This window comes from Sebastes fasciatus, chromosome 13 (assembly GCF_043250625.1).
Source record: "Sebastes fasciatus isolate fSebFas1 chromosome 13, fSebFas1.pri, whole genome shotgun sequence".
Taxonomy (NCBI): Eukaryota; Metazoa; Chordata; class Actinopteri; order Perciformes; family Sebastidae; genus Sebastes; species Sebastes fasciatus.
In genome coordinates this window covers 23,494,841-23,521,152 of record NC_133807.1, presented here as the reverse complement: position 1 = coordinate 23,521,152, position 26,312 = coordinate 23,494,841, and the positions used below count along the sequence as shown (strand labels likewise).

Genomic DNA, 26,312 nt, shown 5'->3' with positions numbered 1-26,312 from the left:
AGTATAAGAGCAAAGAGACGAAACTCTGGTGCTTTTTTGACAACAGTCGCTAGATGACGCTGCGGCTGCGCCGCTGCCATTTTGGACTGAAAACTCCAATGAGTCTGTGGCCATGGATGTATAAAGAGACGTCGGATCATTTTTAGGTAAATCAACTTCCCAGTACAAACACTTAAATAGACCTAATTTCAATCATTTTGTCCTAAAAGTTGTAAAACTCACTAGTAGCTGAATCCAGAGTTATTTTCCTCGGCATAATGAACGGTCATCAGACCCACGGGACTGCACCGCCAATAAATTAGTAAGTAAGTATATAGTTATAATAGTATTCATATTTATAATATTTCATTGGTAAACAAAGGACATTTTGGTAGGAACATTAAATATATGACAACAGAATAGAAACAATTTTGTTTTACTTTTGTATGGCACTTTGTAGGCGGACGTTTTACTGGCGTCCGGTAGTCGCTTTCAGTCCCAAATTGTGGAAGCGTAGCTCTGCTGCTGGGCGCTGATGTTGCAATGAAACGACCAATTGACTGATCTTTTTCTGGCATAGTAAATAGTATGTTAGTGGGTATTGGAACACACAGTATGACCTGAAACACATGCACTCTTCAAACAGCAGTAACACACCTTCTTTCGACTCACTTTCACTATTTTCAACAATGCAGAAGAAATGGACAATAATGGGGTTTGTTGCAAAAGTTCTGGGGATAAAGCAAGATCGCCTGAGGTTGTCATGATACTTTGTTAATTGGGTCACTTTTGTAAACCATTTGTGGTTTCAATATATGTTATGAAAACCATTTTAGGGACTGTCCCTTCCTCTCCGCTCCACGTTTCCTTATTTTATCAAAAAATGTTGACCCGTATTAATTGTTTCCATGTGGTGTTTGAGATATGTCTTCCTCTGTACACCCTATTCATCCTGCCCTTTTAAAATGTTCTTATTTTCCACAGCGAACACTGCCCAGAATAGAAATAATAAACCTGTTATAGAGGGAGGCACAGTTAATTGCTGGCACTTAAATGGCGCTCTGTCAGGTCCAGACTCCAGAGTAGCCCCGAAACCTGATGTGTCACGTATGATCCTGCAAATGAAAGGACGCGATCGTTATGGGCTTTCAAATAAAATGCAAATTGGAAATCTGTTCCAGTCAGTTCAAGCCAGAAGAATAACTTGAGCTCATCTTTAATTCATGGCAGCGCTTACAGTGCAGTGCCATGGCAATCTTCTTCCTGCACCCCGCTAAAAGCGGATCCCCAGAAGGGTCAACATTTCCTTGGGGTAACAGCTGGACACGGGCCTCCGAGTCAATGCCTTCCATAGTTCTCTTCCTGTTCTCATCCGTCTCTCCTTCCTCCCTCAGAAGCATCCACTCTTCAGATGTGTGAGGAGATTTAATGATGTATACTATCACGGCAGCCCAGCCTAGAGATTAAGACGCTGGAAGACCCTTCTGCTGTAGTGAGGATCATCAGACACATGTTCTGAGGGGATAAATACTATATTTTAGTCCAACATAGACGATACTAATGCCATACATTTTTACTTTACTGGAAGCTAACCAGGGCTTAAGGATACAGTTTTGTTTTTCAGCGGGGTTTGATAGGACTTGCCTGCCTGCCTAACTTCACAATCAGGCCACAGTAACTTTATTCACAAGTTCCAAAATCAATTTTCACTTCAAGATCAAAGCGGTAGAAATCACAAGTGTGGGCTTGCTGTACGCCCAAAGCGAGAGCTGTGTTCGGATCCTCGGCAATAAGTCGGACTCGTTTCCGGTGGGGGTTGGCCTCCGCCAGGGCTGCGCTTTGTCACCAATCCTGTTCGTGATATTCATGGACAGGATATCGAGGCGTAGTCGGGTGGAGGAGGGTTTGCAGATCGGTGTGCTGGGGATCTCATCGCTGCTTTTTGCAGATGATGTGGTCCTGTTGGCATCATCGGTCTGCGACCTCCAGCACTCACTGGATCGGTTCGCAGCCGAGTGTGACGCAGTCGGGATGAGAATCAGCACCTCTAAATCTGAGGCCATGGTTCTCAGCAGGAAACCGGTGGTTTGCCTACTCCGGGTAGGGAATGAGTCCTTACCCCAAGTGAAGGAGTTTAAGTATCTCGGGGTCTTGTTCGCGAGTGAGGGGACGATGGAACGTGAGATTGGTCGGAGAATCGGAGCAGCAGGGGCGGTATTGCATTCGCTTTACCGCACCGTTGTGACGAAAAGAGAGCTGAGCCGGAAGGCAAAGCTCTCGATCTACCGTTCAATCTTCGTTCCTACTCTCACCTATGGTCATGAGGGTTGGGTCATGACCGAAAGAACGAGGTCGCGGGTGCAAGCGGCCGAAATGGGTTTCCTCAGGAGGGTGGCTGGCGTCTCCCTTAGAGATAGGGTAAGAAGCTCAGTCATCCGTGAGGGACTCGGAGTAGAGTCCTTGCTCCTTTGCGTCGAAAGGAGCCAGTTGAGGTGGTTCGGGCATCTAGCACGGATGCCTCCTGGGCGCCTCCCTTGGGAGGTGTTCCAGGCACGACCAGCTGGGAGGAGACCACGGGGAAGACCCAGGACTAGATGGAGAGATTATATCTCTACTCTGGCCTGGGAACGCCTCGGGATCCCCCAGTCAGAGCTGGTTAATGTGGCCCGGGAAAGGGAAGTTTGGGGTCCCCTGCTGGAGCTGTTGCCCCCGCGACCCGATCCCGGATAAGCGGTTGAAGATGGATGGATGGGCTTGCTGAAGGCAGCGTGATTGATGGTGTTGACAGCGTGCAGCAATCATTTCCAACTCCATTCACGCCGCTGCTTTGCACTTTCATAGAAAGCTTCTTTTTTGGCACCTTCCTGCTGGATAATAAGTTATGGCTCGAAAAGAGAAGGGAAGATATTTCTTTGGTGAAAATTGGAGCTGTGTGGTGAATTCACAGCATTGGAGAGTGGTGAATAACTATTTCAGTGTGACTCATGTGTAAAATCCGCAATCACATGGGCAGGAGAGATTTGATCCGGTCATTGGCCCCTGGGCTTTGCTAAACCCGTCAGCCTTTTTTGTCACCCCGCCAACCACATGTCCACCACCACAACGAACCAATTTACCTCTAGTGATACTGCTAAGCCAACTATCGCCACAATCAACATACTGTACATGAATTCACTTAATTTATACTTCATCACATCTTTCAAGTAACACAAACATCCGTCCAACATAACTTCAGAATTTCAGCGCAACTGCGAAACACTATCATTAATACATTTCTGCACCACTGCAAACACCACCAATACAACAGACTACACCAGATGCATTACAAGCAGCATAAAGAGTCTAGAATATTAATGCCATAATAACAAGCATTAATATTAATCACTGACTTACCCTTAGTGTCTATGCCTGCTTTTCTAGGCAGCAAAATTCCTGATTAACTCCTCACTGGCATTAGTCACTGGCCTTGTTAGGAATATACATAGGGCAATGTCAACATTAGGGAATACAAGCGGTTGAAGGGCAGATGCATTTGTTTCTTGGTTGCGCATAAACTCCCCAAACTGAGTCAAAATCCTCTGATTCCAGCTTCTTAAATCTGAATATTTTCTTTACTCCTCTATGACAGTAAACTGAATATCTTTGAGTTATGGACAAAACAAGACATTTGAGTATGGTATCTTGGGCTATGGGAAACACTGATTAACATTTTTCGTCATTTTATAGACCAAACAATGAAAATAATCGTTAGTTGCAGCCCTAATATGCAGATCTGCGCAACTCTTTTGAGGCACATTGTTAACATTAGCTCTAGCTGATGCAGAGTCGTCAGGTTCTTGAGTCGTCGCACGACTGGCGCCTAGTTGTTTTTAGATTTATTTATTTTTTAATCCTGTTAACTTTGGTAGTTTTGGTTAGTTGTTTTTTTTTATCTGGACTTTTAACTTTTGAGTTCATGTCTCCGAAATTCTACCATGGTTGTTTTTTCCCCCCTATCAAGAGATCGCCCAAGCTGCAACACTGTGACACCAAACTGGCCACATGATTTATGACATTAGCCCCTCTACTTATTAATAATTTATTATAATAGTATTTTATTATTAATACATATTCAGAGTCCCTTTGAAATTCAGGGCCCCTGGGCTTCAGCCTTGGGAAGCCTGTGCAATAAATCGACAATACATATGGGACTGACGCTGTAATAGTGAGTGATTTGTATTAACTGCAGACATTGTTACTGATTTTAATCTTGTGTTAGTCATCCACGGGAGATTATAAAAATAACCAAATTTTAGTAAACACAGAAGTTCCGTGATGATCCTCTTTCTTATCAAACTTCATCTTCAAAAGTAATTTGTTTTCGCCCTTCATTTTTTCTTTATCTGTGACATTGCTGTATCCTTCAGTCCTGATAAAACTAAATGGGGTTGGAATCAATAATTTGAATGAATTCCAGCACAAACTTTAAAAATGTTTCATGTAAATTAAGGAGTAATCAGATGTAAAATCTAGATGTTGTGGTATGTACAAGGTGAAACTGATAACATTGAATATTATCTTGTGGTGAGATGAGACGTTAAGGGTGCTAATTCAGTGATTACATGTGATTGTCAGTTGATAACTGAGTGAAAACTGAGCTTGATGATCAAATAGAATCTAGTGGCACTATTAAACATCGATCGAGGTGCAAAATGATAGGGAAATTGACAGATGAATCAGGAACTAAGCAACACAGGTATTTACTTGTCAGATGATCATTCCTTAGCAATTGTTCCATCAAATGTTTTTGCCTCAGTCAAGGATTATTACTTAGACACAAGGGTTTCTTCATTGTTGTATTCAGACACATTCTTTTAGTAAACACTTCATGCTCAGCAACACCCCCCCCCCTCATCCAAAGCTTGAATATTTGCTGTATATTAGTATTGTACTAAAGCTCCGGAGCCCAAAAAAATGATTTGGGACAGCCCTACATGAAAGCATATAATTGTCTACTACAGTAAGCTTGTGTTAACGTTAGAGATGCACCGCTCTGACTATTTCAGTCCTGGGCTTTGGGTATCGGCCGATACTGAGTACCGATCCGATACCAGTGTTTAATTAATAAGCTGTATGCCTCACTGGGCCCAACAAACACAAGGCTTTCATCCAGGAGACCGCTGTTTGCGTTGACTTTCACTTTCACGTTACAATCGGCTGTTTGTTCGTGTCCCGTTTTCACAACTTTAAATTTCATTTTCACTTTACAAACATAGTAGTTTTAAGCCCAAACGTGTAGTTTTTTTCCTAAACCTAACTAACTGGTTTTGTTGCCTAATCTTAAAGTGACGCCAAGGTGTGTGACAATGCGGCAACATGTGACGATTTGGGATAAGAACGTGTTGGAATAACATACAATGCCAGTTTCACATTCTCTCCTTCTCTCTATCTCACTGGGTTTCGTCTCTCGGTGGACACACCTGTGGCTCTAAAAGTAGAAATGTGAAAGGCTGAAGGATTAATTTAGGATCCGCATGAATTCCTCAAATGGCACATTTCATCTCTCTGAGTCTCACAATTCCTGCATCATTAAAAGTGTATTTATAATGAAGTAATCAATGTGTTATGATCCCCTTTTTCATATTCTGAAATGTATTAATTTCCCATTTGATCAAAATGAACTAGGTCTGCTCACTGACATTCACCCTTTAGATTTCAAAATGTCAAACACAGGTGCCGCAATCGCAGCCTGACTCTGTTCCCTGTGGAGCCTTTACTTTATAATCCAGATAATGTTTCCTTCAAAGAGGTTACAGCTCGTTACAGCCTCTGCTATTTCGGAGGCCTAATACCCACATATTGAGTTGGAAATAGATCACTGGCATGATTTCCATGATTGCATTTTAACAACAGCTTCTCGACTGCCCTCTGTGTTCTCTCACTTGCTTCACCTCAGCACCCTCGTCTGGCCTGGCTCAGAGTCAGCTCAGTGTGTTTTCTCTGTCACATCCTCTCACTGAACCATTTTATAAGTTTCTTTAAAAGCATAGAAATACATAGCTGAAAGGGGAGACTCTTAATTAATCCATCTGTCATACAGTTGCAGATGGAAAAGGTGAACCTCGCTTGTAACACCTTTACTGCCATGAACACACAATACCACCCACCAACACATATATATATATAAATATATAAAAGCTATTTGTGTTTTTTTTACTCTCTATACACTTTGCGCAGGGGTGAGCACGGCGGTTATAGTGGAGTCTTGAAGGTTATACACAGCACATCTGACTAATGGCCCTGCTCTCTGTACATGCTCATGCTAATCACTTCTCTGATTGATTGTGCTGCTCCGACGCACTAATAGCATCATTAGCTGGAACTGTTGTGGCAGCCTCGGCTCTGAGCTTTCCATTCCCTCGCCGACATTTTCTTTATCCTTCCTTTTATTATTTAGGAAGTAGGTTCATTTTAAATCGAATTGAATTGGATTCTCGGTAAAGAGAAAGTAAAACGTAAATCATAGAACAGTAAGGGGTTCCCATTTGTCCCACTGCTGACAGACATGCATGTCGGTACAGCTGGAGCTGCCGTTACCTTGGAAACCTCGTCGGGACAAACGAGACATGCCCAGGAAGTCCTGTATGTGTCATTAGAGAGGTAGCGACACATTAGCACCTGGATGCTGATTGTATTTCAGATAACTTCATTTCATCTGCTGCAATCACAAGTACATCAGCGGTTGTGATGTCGTTTATGATTTCATGCCAGTCAGAAATGAATTAAGCTACAAATATGTGTTGCCATTTACTGAACAAAATCCTCCACACCCATGCGGTGTCTTCATACTCCATGAAGAGATGTAGCGGTACAAGATGGCCTCCTTCACGGTTTAGTCAACAGTAGAGCGATGTCTCGCGCGAGCAGTCTGGCAGTCTGAGCCAACAGCATCGACATGCTGCCCCTCACCAACTGTTAAACTTGTACAAAAAGTATTTAGTTGATAAGTTCTGAGTCACAGTCTGACACGCACAAGAAGCTTTGGACATGGTGGGAGTTGTGATGTTTGTTTATGCCGACACGCTGGTGTTAAATACAAAGTTAAATACAAAGTTTACAACTAGGGATGAGCCGATAACAATTTGGGCGATAGCCGATACTGATACTGATATCATTGTTTTTGTTTATTTTGTTTTTGCTGTAGTTTATTCCCATTTGTGCAAGGGAAACAAAGACCTTCATTTGCCATTGGTTCAAACCAATTTACTTAGTAGTATATATTTCCTTTGGGGACTTCCTCTGTTGGTTTTTCCATTGACTGTTTTCAGATAGGAATTCATTGAGTTTAGAAGTGTGTAACACTTTTGCATCATTTAATAATGATAACTTTGAGACCTTAGTATAGATACCATAAATAAGTGAGTTAAAGAGAAGCTTTATTGAGAAGAGTTATTGTTAGGACTTGCTTAAGCACAGAAATATAATAATACCACACAATAAAAACACAACACCAGGGTAGAAGATTACTACATGAATGTTTATTTCAATACATTATGGCTGCAACTAGCGTTTATTTTCATTAGCCATTAATTTGTTGATACATTTCTCACTGGTTTGGTTTATGTTTAAATGTCAGAGAATGGTGAAAAATGTTTATCACATTTCTCTAAATCCCTAAGTGACGTCTTAAAATTGCTTGTTTTGTCCGACCGAAAGCCCAACAACCAATAATACTCAGTTAACTCTCACTCAACGAATTGATATGTTTTTGTATTTGTTCTCGAAAAACAGCGTAATAATGAAAAAAATAATCAAATTGATAAATGGACTCATCATTTCAGCTGTAAAATAACTAAATAGATAAATGTAAAGAATATACCAGGCACCACAAAGGTGCTGCTGCAGCATTAATATTGAATAAAACTGTGTAATATTAGTATTATAGTAGTGTTTTCACACAGTTCTGCAGCTTTAAGTCACTTTTAGCCTCTTTTAGTTGTCTGTCACTGCTGTTTCAAACAAATAAGCAACTGAAAATGCTATTTTCAGCAACCAAGCTCGAACAAATTTGGGTATATAAAGTACTACCTGCCAAGCCCAAAAAACAGTGGCTGGTGGAAGGGGAGAATCCACCAAGCTCAAGCACCAAAACAGACCTGATATGTCAGTAAATATTTGATTTTCCAACATGTAACCTTTAATAATGTAATAACGTGATAGCATCACAGGAAAACATTTTGCACAGTGAAAGAGTGACAATCACTTTCAACATGATTATAATCTTCATCTGTGTTCATTCATACAAATGAATGTTGGTTTATCCGGTTAAACTGCAAACATAAAATACTCTCGTGACTCTCATACAGCGTAGTTTGTCATTCAGTTGCTTTAATTTTCATTACATTTCAAAATATTTTTAACAACTAACATAAATCCTTCACAAAGATGCTTTTTTGTGAGTAATTTAAACACATTAAAATCAAGAATCATCAAGCAAAGATAAAGCTGAAAGCATGTTGATTTATTATACAGCAGACATTACATTTCCATAACCATTCCCACCTTCTTCTAGGATGTACACTTTCCTGTACTTCACTTTGTGCTTCTGCCTCGCTGCCTATGTAAAGCCACTATATTGAAATATGGTTAGTTAGTATTATACTTAGTGTTAAAGCTGCTGAGGTGTTGCTCCCAAACATTTCTGTCTCCTGTATGAAACGTGGATAGTGTGGCACTGGTTTTCAAAGGTTGATCTGCCGAGTGGATCGTGACCTGGATGTGCAAAGATAGCGGCTGGCCGAGGGGAGCTGTAAAGGGCAGGAGTGTGTGTGCAGAGTGCGGCTGGGATGCTGCCAAACTGTCAGAGAGTGTTTAGGTAGTGTCTGCTGGGGAAGATTATTAGTTTAACCAGAGCTGATGTTGTAATCATAGAGGGTGGGAATCCAGCTGGATAAACAACCTACCTATGTGTACCCACTCACACACATTTGTATGCACCTTTTGGTAACACTTCATTTTACAGGTCTGCAAACTTCATGGTAATTAGGTGATAATTAGTAAGTATTTGAAATTTCTTTGGAATTACTGCCAAATTATTCCAATATTTACCTCAAAATGTATCAAAAATGACTTTATTATGAACATGATTTAATAATTATATGCTAAAATAGCATATTTTTTTAAGACATTTCAAAGAAGTTATTTGCTAATTATTATCTATTTATCAGCAGGCATGGAAATAAAGCATATCAATTAACTTTCTATTCCTGGAAATGTATTAAATAAATTACCAGCTATTGGGAAATAGCGGAATATAATTATAAAATAATGTTTATAATAAAGTAATTTTTGATAGATTTGGAGGTAAATATTGGGGTAATTTGGCAGTAATTCCAAAGAAATTTCAAATAGGTTACTTGCTAATTATCACCCAAATACCATTATTTTTAAGGACCTGTAAAATGAAGTGTTACGCATCTTTTTGTTCTGATTAGTTGCTCTTGAAACTTTAAAAGGCCTCCTGCTTTGTCTAAATGGGAGCCAAGTGTGGGGCCTGATCCAAAACAACTGCTCCCTATTGTCTGTAAATGAAAGTGGTGGTGGGTGGCAGTTTGACAAAGAAAGGGGAACAGCATGAACATATGCTCAGTCAACCATGAAATAGCAGTATCAAAAGCATGAGATGAAAAACCAAAAGCATATCCTCCAGCATATCTGTCTTCAAAATTAACTTTTCCTGCTGCGTGTGCCCTCAATAGAGAAAATGTTGCTTAATCCTAAAATAACATGACCAATGACCATCTATCATTATCGATACTGGAAAAATCATAGTCAGTACTTAAAACTTGAGTCAGCGTTGGTTTGGGCTGAAGACTACAAGTTTGAAATTTAAAATATCTGAAGGGTCGGAGTTAGGAGGAAGTGAGCTGACCAGACCTCTGCAGACCTCATCTCTGCTTGAGGCGAGCAGCTTGAGGCTTCATTCGTCGCTGCCAGCGTAACACACCCAAATCTCCGACGGAACGGGCACACGGGAGAAGTTTGCCTTCAGGGCTGAAGGGTCTATTTTAATCAAAACCGTGATCTTTTCTTAAGCCTAACCACGTAGGTTTGTTGCCTAAATCTAAGGAGATTTCTGGCAGAAAGACCTGAAGGCAAACTTCTCCCATGTGCACCGAACAGTCGAGTAGGAAGAAGAATGCGTAGAATAAAAAAAGAGGATATCTCTGGCTCTGCTGCATCAACTTTGATCCTTTCTTTCCATCGTGAGTCAGACAGTGTTCTCTTAGTGCAATGCTACATCAGTGGAGTGCTCTTCTAATCATGGATAAGACTCATGCCAAACCTTTACACCCGAGTGAAAAAAATACATATTGTTAATGGTAAAGACCACAACCTTCTCTTCAATGTTAATTGAGCTGAAACAGAAATGATGGTGCAGCAGCTGAAGTGTGATTTGACTGTTGCCATAGTGAGCCCAACTCAATATCAGCGAGTCAATGTTTATTGAGCTGCGTTGTTGTTTTTGAGTTTTCTAACCACAGAGATGGAGGTTAATCACATATCAATTAAAAACAACTACACAAATGAACAGTTTGTTGTGGTAATATTGCAGTATCAGCTCCTGCAACTTTGTGTTGCCTCCAGGCACCTGCAGGGAAGGTGAAGAACATTTATTTGTGTAGCACCTTTCAAAAACGTACTTAAGACATAAAACAAAGTAAAGATTAAAGTAAGATCAAATAGAATAAATCAGATTAAACAGAAAACTACAGTGCAGCTACATGATTTGAATAATTCATCGTGAAAAAAATCATCAGTTGATTTTGATTAATTTAATTTCCATTTTCCGACCGGTGGCAGGAAGGTCTGATCACTGGGGTGATCGGTGCCGTGGACTAATGTTACTGAGCTCAATCTCACCAAGTGAAGACAGATATTTTTATCCCAAATTCAGAACATATTTTTTTTGGTTTACTAGCCAATGATGGAGGGCTTGATAGTCGAGTCTTTTTCATCCATGCTCAAAACGCCAGCAGGGCTCAATTTGGGGATAAAAACATGCCAAATATTCAACTGCGGCTATTTCCAGAACTATCTATAAATGAATGCCTTATAATATACAAAGCCTGAATAGTTCAAACTGTATCCGCCACATACAGATGGTATTTTATTATACACATACAGATTAAATTCTATTATACACATACCGATGATTGAACTCTTCTCTTTGGAACAGCAATATGCTTTTTATTGACTCATGTTGGCACAAGGTGGTGGTGACTGCATTTAAATCTGGGCTCATTTCACTTGAAAAACAGCAACTGATTTATGCACTAATTACTGTTTTTTAGAAGTGACCCCAACATGTTGTAAATACCCCATTTTTTAAACAGTGGGGGTGAAAGTTTCCCCCAAAATATTTTCTAAATTTCCTTCACTGGCCCGTATTTACTTCAATTCATCATTATCATTATCCGTTTTCAGATTCTTTGTTAACCGCGGAGGCAACAACAAAGAAAGTTTTCTTCAAGAATTCAAGGTAACACACAGTGAGTTACTTATTACACATGGTCATTTTAAGGGTGAAGTATTCCTTTAAGCCCTGATTTAAAAGAACTGAGGGACGTCAAGTTTTCTGGGAGTTTGTGATGATAATACTTATAATAATTATAATACTTAGAATAATTATAATAATTATAATAATTATAATAATAATAGTAAACTTTTCAAAAGAAATTACATGGCTGAACCAGGAACAAAAACATTTCAGGACTACAATCAGACTATTACAACAATACAAAATAAAAATGGAAATAAATGAATGTTTATTTGGTGCGTAAAACTGAATGCTGCTTCTTCATGTTTAGTTTTGGCTCTGTGGACAGTGAGCAGACCTGTCCCAGACAATCTGAGAGATGGACGGTTCAAAACGGAGCAGCAGATCAGAAATGTGTTGAGACCCTAAACCAACAGGAGAATTTTAAAGTTGGTCATTTTGGTTTTAGTTGACTAAGATTTCTTTAGTCGATTAGTCATTTTTGTGCCTTCTTCATGCTGAATGACTTATCTCCTCGAAACTTATGAGCACATCTCTGGTAAACACAAGATTCAAAGTGGTGCTTTTGTGTGATTCTTTGCGGAGAAACTCATAGGAATGTTTGTCAACTAAGAATTTCTTCGGTCGAGGACAGCCCTAACAGGAAGCCAGTGTAAAGATCTGAAAACTGATCATTGTGAACACTAGCTTCCCTCATAAAAGCGAGGTTAGGAGGGGTCGTCTCAATAAGAACTGCTACACTTTATCTTGTTTTAATCAAGACTGTGTTTGATGATTAAATCATTAATTAAAAATGATTTACCTGCCAAAGACCTGACGTTTCATAAAGCTACATTTAAAAGCCTTCTTTGCCCATTTAAAGATTTTTCGTGGCTGATGAGTAATTAGTATCAAATTTGATAAATTTGCAGATTTAGTTGAGTTCATTTTGTTCACTTTATAACAGGAAGAGGAACATGAAGCGACCATGTCTGTCCTGGGCATCTTCTCATTTGTCTGAACTGATGCCGGGCACATTTTCTTGGTGTTGATTTGAATGGCGATTCGTGATTTGAGATGCAGCTCCGTGGCATTCATTAACCTCACGTCCAGTTCCTCAATCTCTGATCTCAGCTTGTTAGAGATATTCCTATGAAGGGAGATTGGGGGAGACTGATGAGGTAAACTTTTGGCGATCTCGCTGGCCTCGTCAGCCCAGCCAGGAGAGAGCTGTCTTCTCTTTTTGTCGTCTTCGTTATCAGCAGGGTGTTACTGAATGTGCTCTGTTTGGGCAGAGGCAGGCAGACGACGTGGCAGTGACCGAGGGCTGAATTTAATGCCAGCGCTTCCATTTTATCAGTGAAAAGGGGTGAGAAAAGGTAGAAGGAAGAGTTAAGGCAGAAGGATTTAGGAGACTGATCCATGAGCTGGTTATCAACACGCTGATATTGAGGCAGAGATGTTTTGTCTTTGTGGGGCTGAGGCTGCGGTTTGTCAGGGTGCATCATCTTAGGCCTGGTCGATGGTGTCGCAGGCTGAAACAAAAATGGTCCATCTGTACTCGTAACTCAAGCCAGCAGGGCTGCACTCATTTCACTTTCACTTCTATTGATTTAGATGAAGATAATTACTATTCATTACTCGCAATGAGCTGCTAATCCTCAATTCTTTCACTCTAATTGCTGAAGAAAATGGTGATAAATCTGGGCTTGTGAGGTAGAAACTCTGATGTTTCATTGGTTTTTATTGGTATTCTCAAGAGGCTTTTTTGTCAATTATACCCTCAAGACTCTTCATGTAATTTAATTTAAATTCGACCTCTACCCAGCAAGTGGAGCTGCTGAGGTCAGTTACAGTACAGACTGAAGAAATCTCCATCCACCTTATTCAAATGAGACATGAAATGAAAGTGCTCTCTCCAATTGTGGTTTCGTTTTACCTCAGTGAAGGATTGTTTCCTCCCAGCCTGAGGCTAAATTACAGCTCAGCTGCGTGTCTCATTACAGTTAAATATCCTGTTTTACCTGCAGAGGCTTTTTAAAAGTCTTTTCTTTGAGTCATGTCACCTCCCGCCCCAGAAGAAATAACAGCGCCGCCGTCTACAGGTAGAAAATTAACTCCGCTGAGTTTCTTCTGTGTGTGAGTATTGAAAACTTTACAGTCAAATCAAGTACACAGGCGAGTAGAAAGGGCAGCTTCTGTAATATTTGATCTGCAAAATATGTATTCATTTCAATCTTTACAAAAAGGGAAATGACTTAACCCTCTGAGACCCACGATCCCGACCGACTTTACTGCCTTTGAGAGGCTGTAGCAGGTTGAGCTTTAGAGCTGGAGTGAAGGGAGTTGTAGCATTTACTCATCGACAAACTGTACACACACTGCACTGGTACATTCACAGCTATAACAATACTGCTAACTTTATACTTACACGCTCTCTCTCTCTGTCTATTTCGCTAGACCGCACACTCGCTTACATTATGCAGTGCCACAGTGGGTACCTATGGTACCGAAACATCGGTGGGCTGAACGTAGATGATTAGGCTGTTCTCATACTCTGTTCATAGCTATACCTACGTAAAGCAACGCACTGCAATTTGTATATATCCCACAATATCAATTTGTAATCCACGTAATTGTGAACCAATATGTATAAAGATTGAAAAAAGCTGTGTAGAGAGGAGTTTGGGGTGGATTGATGGGTCAAAGAACACCAGACTTTCGCCTCGGAGACGGGTATTGGTGTCCCGTTTGAAACCAGAAGTCAACGTTGATTTATTTGTCACGTAAGTTCTGTACTTAAATAACACCACTTCTGTAGTTATTTTAACCCAATATCCTTTTCCTAAAACTACAGTATATAGGTAGTTTTGTTGCCTAAACCTAACCAAGTTGTGTCCTGTGAAGACGGAAGTTTATTTTGAAAAGACTGGAGTGGAAATTGACAAGTGCGTCACTTGTTGCTGGAAATTCATAGGAAAACACAAAATCATAAGATATCATACGAAGTGCTATGAGGATACGTCGGGATGATATGTGGGTGGTGGTGGCAGACTGGCAGTTGAATAAAATCATGTGGCTATAGATACTGTAACGTTATATAAAACGTAATACCCTAGTTTACCGTATTCCCGCCCAAGCCTAGCAGCGACTCAAAGATGATAGAGAGGCCTCCAGCAAACCCCCATCTGCCTCATCACAAAGAACACCATTTCTAGATTATTCTATGAACCCTGACAACAACTATTAGATGCAATGATGAATAAATGAGCGGCTACCACACGCCCATCAATCTCAGTGATTTATCCTTTCTGTTCATTTAAAAACCAATGAGTTCACGGACAAGGCGGAGGTAAAGATACCGTCCAGGTGTACTGTTTCTGCAGTCAGATTAGAAAACTAATAAAGTATAAAAAAAGCCATTGATTGCTTTACCTGCCATCGCTGTCATTTTAAATCAAACTGGGGTTCTGATGAATGGCAGCCCACCAAAAGATACACTGTTTTTATTCACCTCCTCCATGTTTTATGTGCTCGCCAGTGTCACGGCCTCACCTGCGCTTTCACAGACAAGGCCAGCATGAATCACGGACACTTGCTCGCGCCGGACTCCAGTGTTGCAGAGCCGCTGTAAAGCGATTTTCATCCGGCTTTTCTCCGAAACATTCTAGGCCTCATTAACATGAATCTATGAATGTTTAATTACGGTTTATATTTACAGGCCAGCTTTCTCACGACCAGTTTACTGCTCTGCGTCCTTTGATCAGAGACAATGTTGTTGAGGAAAGTGTACAGGAATATTTTATAGCCATGGTATCGCAGCCATAGAGTGCTGTGTAATTGTATCTGACGCTTGGGTTGGTTATATCCCTAATTAATCAGTGATTTCCCTTATGTTTTAGAATTGCAAATTGGACATGTTGAGCCTTTGAGCTGTTCTTTACACTGACTGCATAGTTGGACTGAGAAACCCTCTTTATGGCTCCAAGCTAATTATTTAGCCCGTGGATCCAGGCTCTGGAAGGCTGACTATAGTTCTAGGCTGTGTATATGTGTGTGTGTGTGTGTGTGTGTGTGAAGCATACAGTAGGTGTTAGAGAAAATAAGTGAGCCTTCATGCATCTGACATTTCAATACCGCGTCCCTGTTCTTTGTATTTCGAAAATGTATTCATTATACATGGATGTGTTTTACTCTTTCAACATTTTCGTAGTCCTCGTTCTGCTGTTTGGGAACGGCGTTTTTCGTTTTGTGCTCGCATAATGTGTATGCGTGTGTGCACATGCCTTTTTGGGTTTCTACGTTTATTTTTTTTGACAGTGTGAAAGGTTTTTTCGGGCTCATGTGTGGGCTTTATAGCTCCCGAGTTAAAAATGTCTTTTCATCACATATTCAAAGCTGAGATGACAGCGGTGTTGCCGAACATCCGGCCAAACAATGAAAAGCAACGTGTGCTCGAGTCAAAATAATGTCAAGCCCACACACTTGGTTGATCTTGCAGCAAATTAGATATTCGTCTCGATGTGTGTTGCAAAGCTGTTTTATAATAATTTGGTTAGCCTCTGCGACGCACGGCAAAAAATGATCCGATGTTGTGATAGTGATTTAGAGCTGCCACACATTGCAGACAAAAGGTTAAGACGGAGCTATAATGTAGATTTCTATTTTCTATTTTATTCTACCTCAGAGCAGCTCAGAGCAACAACTATAAGAAATCTAAAGAATGAAAATGAAATAAAAAATACCCCTTCTTCATCACACAGGGAGAATATGCCCTCCTCTGTAATTAGCAGAAGCTAGCTAGTGAATGCTGATGAGCAAACCCTTGAATTGTATTAAACAGTGCATTAATGCATTGAGTGAAGAGGAGCTCTTGAGCCGAGTTGGCTCAGAAGCCTGTTGGACAGGGATGGTTTGCTGGCAGGTCAGGTATTAACTAAATCTTCACCGTTAAATCAGAGAAAAATGGCACTAAAAGTGTGTTTAAATGAGAAACAAGGTAAGAGGATATATCGTCCTTGCACAGTTGATGTTGTGTGTGGGTGTTTGAAGTGTTTACACAGAGCCACTAAGGGCATGCTGCAAGATTGATATACTGTTCTTATCCGTGTTTCATTGGAGATAAAATAGAGCAGTTGTTACATTCCACCTATTGGTGCCAGTTATTTTTCTTTGCTCGTTTTCCTTTCTGTAATCTTCCTGTTTTTCTACATTTGTTTAGTTTCATGTGGCGGGTTTGGGTGATTTCTGTATTTTTCTCTTGGGAAAATAGTAAATGCCTGGCAGTTATAGTAACATATACTGTATATCACAGGAGAGGTTTGGTCTTTATGTTTTTATTTAGCTCTCAGATGAGGGAAAATGGATCCATTTGAACACCACTAATTTCTTTAACGCATTAACGCAACTCTTGACCTCTGACCTCAAGATATGTGAATGAAAATGAGTTCTATGGGTACCCACAAGTCTCTTCTTCACAGACATACCCACTTTATGATAATCACATGCTGTTTGGGGCAAGTCATAGTCAAGTCAGCACACTGACTTGACTATGACAGCTGTTGTTGCCTGTTGGGCTTGAGTTTGCCATGTTATGATTTGAGCATATTGTTAATGCTAAATGCAGTACCTGTGAGGGTTTCTGGACAATATTTGTCATTGTTTTGTGTAGTTAATTGATTTCCTATAATAAATATATACAGACATTTGGTAAAACAAAGCATAAAACAAGCATATTTGCCCACTCCCATGTTGATAAGAGTATTTAGAACTTGACAAATCTGCCTTTAAGGTACATTTTGAACAGATTAATTTGCGATTAATCAATACAAACAAATAGTAATTTTTTAAACGCAAGCTATGATGAAATATATTACAATTTTGTCAACAAACAAAACCTAATCTTGCGATAGACGTGAACGCGCGCTCACTCCACACTGCAGAAGAGTTAGTTTAGCTCTGAGAATATCTAATGAATGTACAGTGGACGTTTGTGCAGAAATAAATGCTGCAGCTCCTCCAGACCAACAGAGGTTTCCCGTGTCTTGTGAAGTGACGGGGCTCCACAGAGAGAAACGTTGCCGTCTCGTTACCAACCGGGTGCCGGTGTCTCCCTGCTCTCTCCGGCTGCGGGCGGAGACGACAACGTTTCTCGCTGCGGAGCCCCACAGGCTGAGGCAGGAAAAGCCAACACTAGGGTCAGCATTGATTCATGGAGAGACCTTGGTCTGGTCAGCTAACATTACTGCCAAGCAGGTGAAATATAGAGTGATATTGTAGTTTTAGCTGACGTGTGACGCCTCACTGTTTTGAGCGATGCTCGTTCATGTCTATTTAAAGCGAGCAAGCACGAGCCCGACGCTGACTTTCGTTGACTTAACGGCCACAGGTGTCGCTGTTGACAAGCATTTCTGAAAGTTACAAATAGTCCCTTTAAAGTATAATCCCCCTCATTTTTTATTCACATACACTCTGTTACCAAACAAATTCCAAACCTCCATTACAGTACAAGGTAATACAAATTAAGCAGAATGATACAGTGAAGTGGAGAGTTCATGTCTAGTATGTTCTGTTCTGCTGCACACAAACCTTCACATTCAAGCACAGAGCAGTCTCTCGTTGCACCGTAGCGGTGTAGTGGCTCAGCAGCAGCAGCAGCAGCAGACAAACAGAGGGGGGCGAAGGACGGCGCGAGTTAGAGACACAGAGAGAGAGAGAGAGACAGGCGCTCTCATCAGTGAAGGGCTCACCGGCTGCGTGGACAGAGCTGTGGCGCAGGAGGAGGAGGAGGAGAAGGAGAGGTGCAACGGGAGGACAAGCTGCTTGAAAAACCAGAGCGAAAAAAAAGAGGAGTAAACCGCGAGATACCACGAGAGAGGGAGGAGAGAGATCACTGAGGGGAGAGAGAAGTCAGTCGGAGCAGGGAGAGCTGGATGAAGCTGACAAGGACACAGACCGAAGGAAAGTGCCCAGAAAGAAGCCTTCCCTGACGACGACGGAGAGAAGAAGAAGTGAGGGAGTGCGTGCACAAAGTGGAAAAGAAGAAGAAGGAGGAGGAGGAGGAGGAGGAGGAGACGGAGCCTCACAGGAGGTCGAGCTTTCGGGGCTTGACTGACACGAGGAGGAGGAGGAGCGTGAGGGCAAGTTGATGGATTTGATATAGGGGAGAGTATTTTTAGAAAGGAGGAGCGGAGACATGAGAGGAATATTGAGATTAGAGATGCTGTCTTTGAGTGGGGGAGAAAAAAGAAGAGAAGAAGAGGAGAGATGTTGAGATCAGAGTGTGACAGAACAGATTATCTCTGGTCTGGTTTTCCCGCAGGAGAGTGTATGTCCGTGTGTGCGCATGAGTACCTTCTTCTCCATGCGAAAGTGTGTTGTAGCATGTTCTTCACTGTGACTGAAGCAGGTCCGCTACAACATGAAGATACCCAGTGGTTACCCGCAGGACTTAATGACACTGGTTAAAGCCAAGTGAGAGGACGAGAAGTCGAAGGCATCAAAAGTGAAACCGCAAAACTGGAAACAGGAAAAACAAATGAGCTCGGGAGACTTTTTGTGAATTCAATTAAAGCTCCTACTTAATAGTGACAAGGAACTGATTGCCGCCTCTGGCTCCTGAACGCCTCTGCAAGGGAGCGCAGCCAAAAAAAAAACATGTAACTCAGAAGAAGAGAAACCACAGCGCTGGAAACAAGGCAAGCTCTGCTCGAACAGACTGCACCACACCACACCGACCATTTCCCTCCGCTGCCGTCTCATTATTTTAATTACCTTCTCTTTCATTTGTGTTCTTTTTATCCTCTCTCTGCTTAGCCCTTGGTATTTTGTATTCCATCCTCCTCTTCTCTCTCTCTCTTCCCCTCCCATCTCCCTCCTCCTGCCTTCGCGCTCTCTGTCTCATCCTCTCTTGTTCACTGTCACACTAACTGCGGTGGATGCTGTAGTCACTCATGTAGAAGCCACCTTGCTTGGAGCACATTTGCCTTGCTGATTTTTTTTTTTTTTTCCTCTTCCCCTTGCTGAGTTTGGATGATTGGAGCACACACACTCTCAGATGGAGAGACCAGGAGAGATGACCAACAAGTAGGTGAGCTGCTGAGTTAATCAGAGCTCCACCAGGAGAGGAAGGGACGACTTCTTCAAAACACTGATTTCCTTTGGGGGTACTTCTGGGAACTACCTCTGCATAAAGTATATTTACAGTTAAGACTGCACGGACCATTAGCACAGTGTTCATAAGGCCACAACACATATCCAGGTGTGGATTACAGTAGTGGATTTATCCTGGAGCTACATGTGGGCCCCAGCCCCTGAGGCCTGGCTGGGAAATGAAGCCTTTCCCGCGGCTGTAGGAGCGCTGTGGGCAGCTATGGCCCTGGAGGGGCGCTGTCTCCGGCGGGGATCCCCGGCTATGCTCAGAAAGGGTCGTCAGCGGCGTCCTACAAAGCCAACTCTGGCTCGGGTCACTTCCACTCTGCTATCAAGGACACGCCTTCACGGCCTGAGGCATGTTTGCGTCCCTGGTGGCTCTGTGGGCCGCAGGGCCTTCTGGCTTCTGGCCCTCTGCACCTCCGTGGGGCTGCTTATATCCTGGTCCTCTAACCGATTACTGCACTGGCTCTCTTTCCCCACATACACACGAATCCACACAGAGTGGGCCAAAGAACTGGTCTTCCCCACGGTCACTATCTGCAACAACAACCCCATCCGACTCTACAAGCTCACCAAGAGCGACCTGTATTTCGCTGGCCACTGGCTCGGCCTGCTGCTGGCTAACCGGACAGTGAGGCCCATGATTCTGGACTTGCTCCAAGAGGACCGTCGGGCCTGGTTCAAGAAGCTGTCGGACTTCAGGCTCTTTCTGCCACCCAGAAACTTTGAGGGAACCAACCTGGAGTTTATGGACAGACTGAGCCACCAACTGGATGACATGCTCCTCTCGTGCAAATACAGAGGAGAGCCCTGCGGCGCTCACAACTTCTCTTCTGTAAGTCCAATTTTCTGTTTTCTTGGAAGCTTTATGACAGCCATGTCAGCGTGAAAAACACTTCTTTCATCTCCTTACATGTTGTCTTCACCGTCAACTATCCCAGTTTTAGACATCAGTTGCAGTGTAAAAGTTGCAAATGCATTACATCATGCTGAAACAACACATTGCTTCATTTCATTATCATTTAGATGGGTATTCTCTTGTGCCGTACCTGCTTTATCGGCGAGGTTATAAGGCTGTAAAAACACTTGTAAAAACAGTATACAAGCTGTCTTGTACTTCCTGCTGACTGTTAAAGCTTTTCTTAGTCATCACACAGAAAGATTAGCAAATGTGTTACTGCACGAGGCAATTATTAAATCGCCACCAGAGCCCTTATTAAATGAATGCTTGTGCAACAAAGATAACAAATGCATTGAGGTTTTGCAGAGTCAAAAAAACATGGAAAACTGCGTGAACAGCAGCCGTGGTCATATAACAACATGGATGAAATTGGTTATGTATGAGCTTGTGGCTAGGAATAGCTCCTAGCACCAGATCAAAAACTTTATTTTACAGCACTGAGCAGCGAAGCCCCCCCACCCCCAGAGGACTTAACTGCCTCTCCGTCTGATCGCTCTCATATCTGTCTTCTTTTCTGTGTGGGTGGTTGTGGGTTTGGGGATTTGTGTGCCCGCTCTTCCTTGTTCGCTCCCTTGGCTCGACTGAACCATGGCAGATGTTTTCTCTGCGGTAATGCACAAGCCCAACTGTCTTTGAAACTTTTTTCTTTTTTGTCATTTCTTGTTCTTGTTTTTTTATCTTTGTACTGTGGCCTCAGAGTCAGTCACTGACTAAAGGAGAAATGGGACCTGGCAGATAAATACCTGTGTGCAGACGTTGGTGTGTTGCTTGTTAAAAGTGCGGTGTGTTTTGCTGCTATGGAGTTTGTTGCCCTTCCTTTTCTCACTTTAATGCCGCCGACCTTACACCAAACGGCTTTTCAAGACATTTCACTGTTGCAGACATATTCCCAATGTCGGAATAAAATCACAAGTGTTTTGCTAGCGTTGCAGGACGCTCCCGTTATCTGGATCATTTAGTGGAAGGTGGTCATAAAACTCAGTACGAGCTGTCTTCAGTGAGTCTTTTTCTCATCTTGACGTTGCGATAAAATCAAACAAGTTTAATATTATCGTAACAAGGTCAACAACCAATATGGCGCTCTTTCTAGCACCAAACAGGAAGCAGCAAACGGTGTAGAAAGTAAACATGGAGAGACTGGTGTAGTTGTGGAGTGAACAAGAGGGCCTCTTTGATGTGTACTCCCATTTGTACCATGATAGAGTGGAGAAGGAAAAGCTGCTACTAGCATAACACAATAATAATAACACAACCAAATATTGACCGGTGGTCGAGTTGCATTGTGGGTGTGACATAGGAAGGGGAGTCAAATCTGAATGGCTAGTTGAATCACGTTTTCTGATCTAGTCAGCCCAAAAAAAACTGACTGGGTCGTCTTATTTCATAGTTTGTGGGTTAAAAAGCACTCCAGATACCCAAAGGTATGAGCATAAGCACTGAAAAAGTGGGTTTGGCAATGTCTTTATGTGGAGATGTGCGACATGATACAAGGAAAAGTCCATTGTAATCACTCACAATTGCTGTATTCACAGCTTCATATTAGAAAAGATAGTTCAAGGGGTTGTGGCATTGAAACATTTACCATTTTTAAGAAACACATTCAACCTCTTGAATGTCATGGACCCGGTGAACTCCCCATAACATTGAAAACACGAACTCATGAACTCATGCCATATGATGGCAGCATGATTCCAATCAGCACTTAACCAGGCATAAAAGCGCTCCCTTCCTTTCACTGAAATGCAGTATATAAAATCACACGGTCATGTTTTTTATTACTCCTTTACTGGCTCATGGTCAGAAGATGTGTTTGTGTGTACATGATGCGATCAAACTGAATGATTTTCATTAGTTTTTTTCCAGCTCTGGTGGGTGGTGCTGTACTTTTTGTCCACTTTGTTCTGTCTGTTTACCCTTTGTCAGAAACAGAACATGGTGCATCAGCCCACTGCCATACAAATGAAGTTCTTAATCAAAACCGTGCCCTCAAGCTAGCATCCATTAACCATGTTTTGAAGCAACCGCATTAATTTGAGTGCAGAGAGACACTTTCCTTCTTTGTTGAATTTAGATGTCAGCGCAGCATTAGAAAGGTTGTGTAGGTTTGTTGATGGGCCTGCTTTGTTACCTCAATGTTCACAGGTCAGTTTTTATGTCAAGGTAATGCATTCACGGGGCGTGGATTCACACTACCCTTGTTGAGCCTGTAATGTGGAATGAATTGTGCATGTAATGTGGGCCGTTCATGCCGATTTGAATGTAGGAGCAGTTTGCCCGAGCTGAATGATTTTCTGGGATTTAATGTGTCTGAACATTGTGTGAGAATGGATCATGCTGATGAGGATGATGGAGGGAAAATTGTCCTTTGAGAACATCTACTGTGCATTTAGACAGCCAATCTGTACAATTACTCTTAAATATGAGTGAATCCAAAGCGGGTGAGACCAGGAAGGACACGGTTGCTGCAGCAACCCTGTAACAAACACAATGAGGCTGTACAGTGTGATCCAAAACTCACTGAGATAACAATTATAACTACAAAACCTAATAAATCCATTGGTAACAACCATGTCATACTAGCTTGTCGCGAAGCAAGTTAAATAACACTCAAAACTTGCGCTAAATTTTGGCAAGGAAAAACTAGCATGGCCCTTTTCAAAGGGGTCCCTTTACCTCTGACCTCAAGATATGTGAATGAAAATGGGTTCTATGGGTACCCACGAGTCTCCCCTTTACAGACATGCCCACTTTATGATAATCACATGCAGTTTGGGGCAAGACATAGTCAAGTCAACACACTGACACACTGACAGCTGTTGTTGCCTGTTGCCTTGAGTTTGCCATGCTATGATTCGAGTATATTGTTTTATGCTAAATGCAGTACCTGTGAGGGTTTCTGGACAATATTTGTCATTGTTTTGTGTTGTTAATTGATTTCTAGTAATACATATATACATACATTTGCATAATGCAAGCCTATTTGTCCACTCCCATGTTGATAAGAGTATTAAATACTTGAAACTTCCTTTAAGGTACATTTTGAACTGATAAAAAATGCGGGATTAATTTGCGATTAATCATGATTAAATATATTTAATCGATTGACAGCCATTAATATAAACATTTAAAGTGGGTTTCTGTAGTAGTAATACGTTGGGAGTTCCATCGACAATGTGTTGGATATTATCGGCTTTACTTTGCAGATCAGAGCCACATTGGCGCCCCAGTCCTGCCTGCTTCCTCATCTTGTTCTACCTCATAGGGGGCCTCATGCCGTTAACGGGCCCTCGGTGGTTTTGCTAATCTCATTAGCCTGCTGCTGCAAGTCAGCAAAAGACTCCCTGAGGCCTATTCATTATCACTGCGTTTAGAGCACTGTCACTCTAAAAGCAGAAAGGATGCAACAACCAGATTAAAAGGGGAATAGGGAACAAGCGCACATAGCCCTGCGATTAAATTAACACGAGGATCCTTGCGTTGTGTATGCACATACCTGCATGTATGATTATCTTGGAAAACCAGTGAGAAACCCAGTTTAGATTGAGGTTGGTTATTCCAGGATTAAGAGTACAGAGGATGCTTTGAAGTGCCAGGCGGCGGGGGTGTAGGGGAAGGAGAAAGGTAGAGCTAGAGGTTGGAAGTGTGAGACGATGTAGAGAAAAAAGCATCTGGTTGGGAATACAAATGTGTCCCATAATTCTGGCCAACCTCTCGCAGCAGCAGGATCCCATGTGCTGAATCTACTGTATCACCTGAATGTGAACTAGTAGACGGCTGGCTAATCAATAAATCTATTAGCTTCATGCTGTAGTTTATGGTGGTCTATTTTGCTCCCACATCTTCAATACTGATATACTCTCAGCCGCCCCACAGCGAGTCCCAATCTAACAGCGGGGGATAATGGAGCTTGAGTATAGGTGCCAAAGGCCAGGCAAACCGTTCCAACCATCCACAATAAAATGTAAGTGATACCTTATCAAACCGCAGCTAACTAAGCCTCTCTCCGCGGGACAGATACACATCTCCCTCTCTCGCGGCTCTCTCGAGAACGAGATATCTGCACCTGCGATGACAAATTAAACAGTGCTCGGAGTTGGAGAGCAGCACCTAATCACGCCGTAGGCAGGGTGGGAAAAAAAGGTGAAGCTCTTTGCCTGGCCGCTGTAATGTATCAACTCTATCTCCAGAGAAATCTCATAACTGCAGAACCACAGTAATGCTGCACTACTCTCTTTAAGTGTTTGGCTTGAGCAGGTTGGCTCAAATGTAATTTTCTGTATTGTGAATTACATGGGGACAATACTGTGTGTCAGATTTAGTGTTATTTATTGAAGCTGCTGTAGCCATTTTTTGATATTAATGGATCCAATGTGAAAGGGATCGCTTGTAGTGAGAATTGTCACCCGACTCTACAGTTCCCCACTGCTACTACAAAGCATTTTAGTGTCTTTCAGCTCATTGTTTTGGTTTTATGGTTCACAACCAGTGAGCTACTTCTGGATCTGAAAAGTGAAGCCAATGCAGAAGTGCCTTAAATGTGCATTCTTTCTAACAGCCAGCAGGGGGCGACTCCTCTGGTTGCAAAAACATGTCAGATTGTATAGAAGTCTATGAGAAAATGAGCCTACTCCTCACTTGATTTATTACCTCAGTAAACATTGTAAACATGAGTTTATGGTCTCAATCGCTAGTTTCAAGTCTTCTTCAATACAGCATGATGTTCATTTAGTAAATTATGGTCCCATTTAGAGTCAAATAGACCATAAAGCAGGGGATGCTTTAGGGTGTGGCAACCCTGTGATTGACAGGTTGCAACCATGGCGTTGCACGGTCTGGGTGTTGTCCGTGTTTTTGTCTTACAACTTTAACCCTTTCACAGTGTGTTTTCAGCTCATGAAAGTTAATTGTAACATTTTGGTGGCCTGAAAATGTCTTATTCAGTGTTCCGTTGTACTTAGCTCCACCCTCTTATGTCACTTCCATGCCAAAATGCCGAACTCAAGGCTTCAAACGGCAGTCCACAAACCAATGGGTGACGTCATGGTGACTACGTCCACTTCTTATATACAGTCTATGTCCACAACTTTACTCTAAAAACCCACTGTACGCCGCTTAGCACCAAACGGCAAACAAACGATGGAGCATTTAGCAGCTGTCTGGGGAATTAATGAAATTAAAAGCCGATAATACGGTATGTCCATGTTGTGTTCACAGCTTGTTTCTCAGTTCAGTTCAGTTCAGTTCAGGTTCATGCAGGTTTAATTATATTCTTCTGTGCAGGCAGATTAACTGAATATTTACTGAAAAAGTTTAATAAATGCAAAGTAAACTCAGGTTGCTCACGGAGAAGGCTACAGATTAAGAAACAAATCCTCTACTTTTGAATTAACAATCACAAAATCTGATGTTTTCCTGTAATCCTTCAAGCATTTGGTTTCAGTTAAGCTTCATTTCCATTTAACATGTTTTCCTTGAATTACCCAGCCTTTTATTCCTTATGTTTTAGCAATACACGGCTCAGTTCTGCTCATGACAATTTTAACAGCCTTCTATTGATGCTGTGGGTTATCACGGGCGTGGTGTCGGCTTTAACTGCCCTCTTGTGTCAAATTTCGTTCTTATTGCCTAAAGATTGGTGCCCGTTTGACAGAAAGAAAGCCCTGCTTTATGAGAGCTTTGCAGTTCAACTCTACAAAGGTT

General features: G+C 41.8%; 1 protein-coding gene across 3 annotated transcripts in view; it reads left to right on the top strand.

Moving 5' to 3' along the window:
* The window catches only part of asic2 (acid-sensing (proton-gated) ion channel 2), a 393,228-nt gene that overhangs the window by 247,365 nt on the left and 119,551 nt on the right, over window positions 1-26,312 (top strand). The window contains exon 1 of one of the 3 annotated variants that reach the window (XM_074656267.1): window positions 18,151-20,486. The exons of the other annotated variants lie outside the window; for them this stretch is intronic. Within the exon in view, the coding sequence (XP_074512368.1) occupies window positions 19,794-20,486 (693 nt within the window). The 5' untranslated portion in view covers window positions 18,151-19,793. Of the gene's footprint in view, window positions 1-18,150; window positions 20,487-26,312 lie in introns of those variants that run through there. 3 annotated transcript variants of the gene reach the window in all.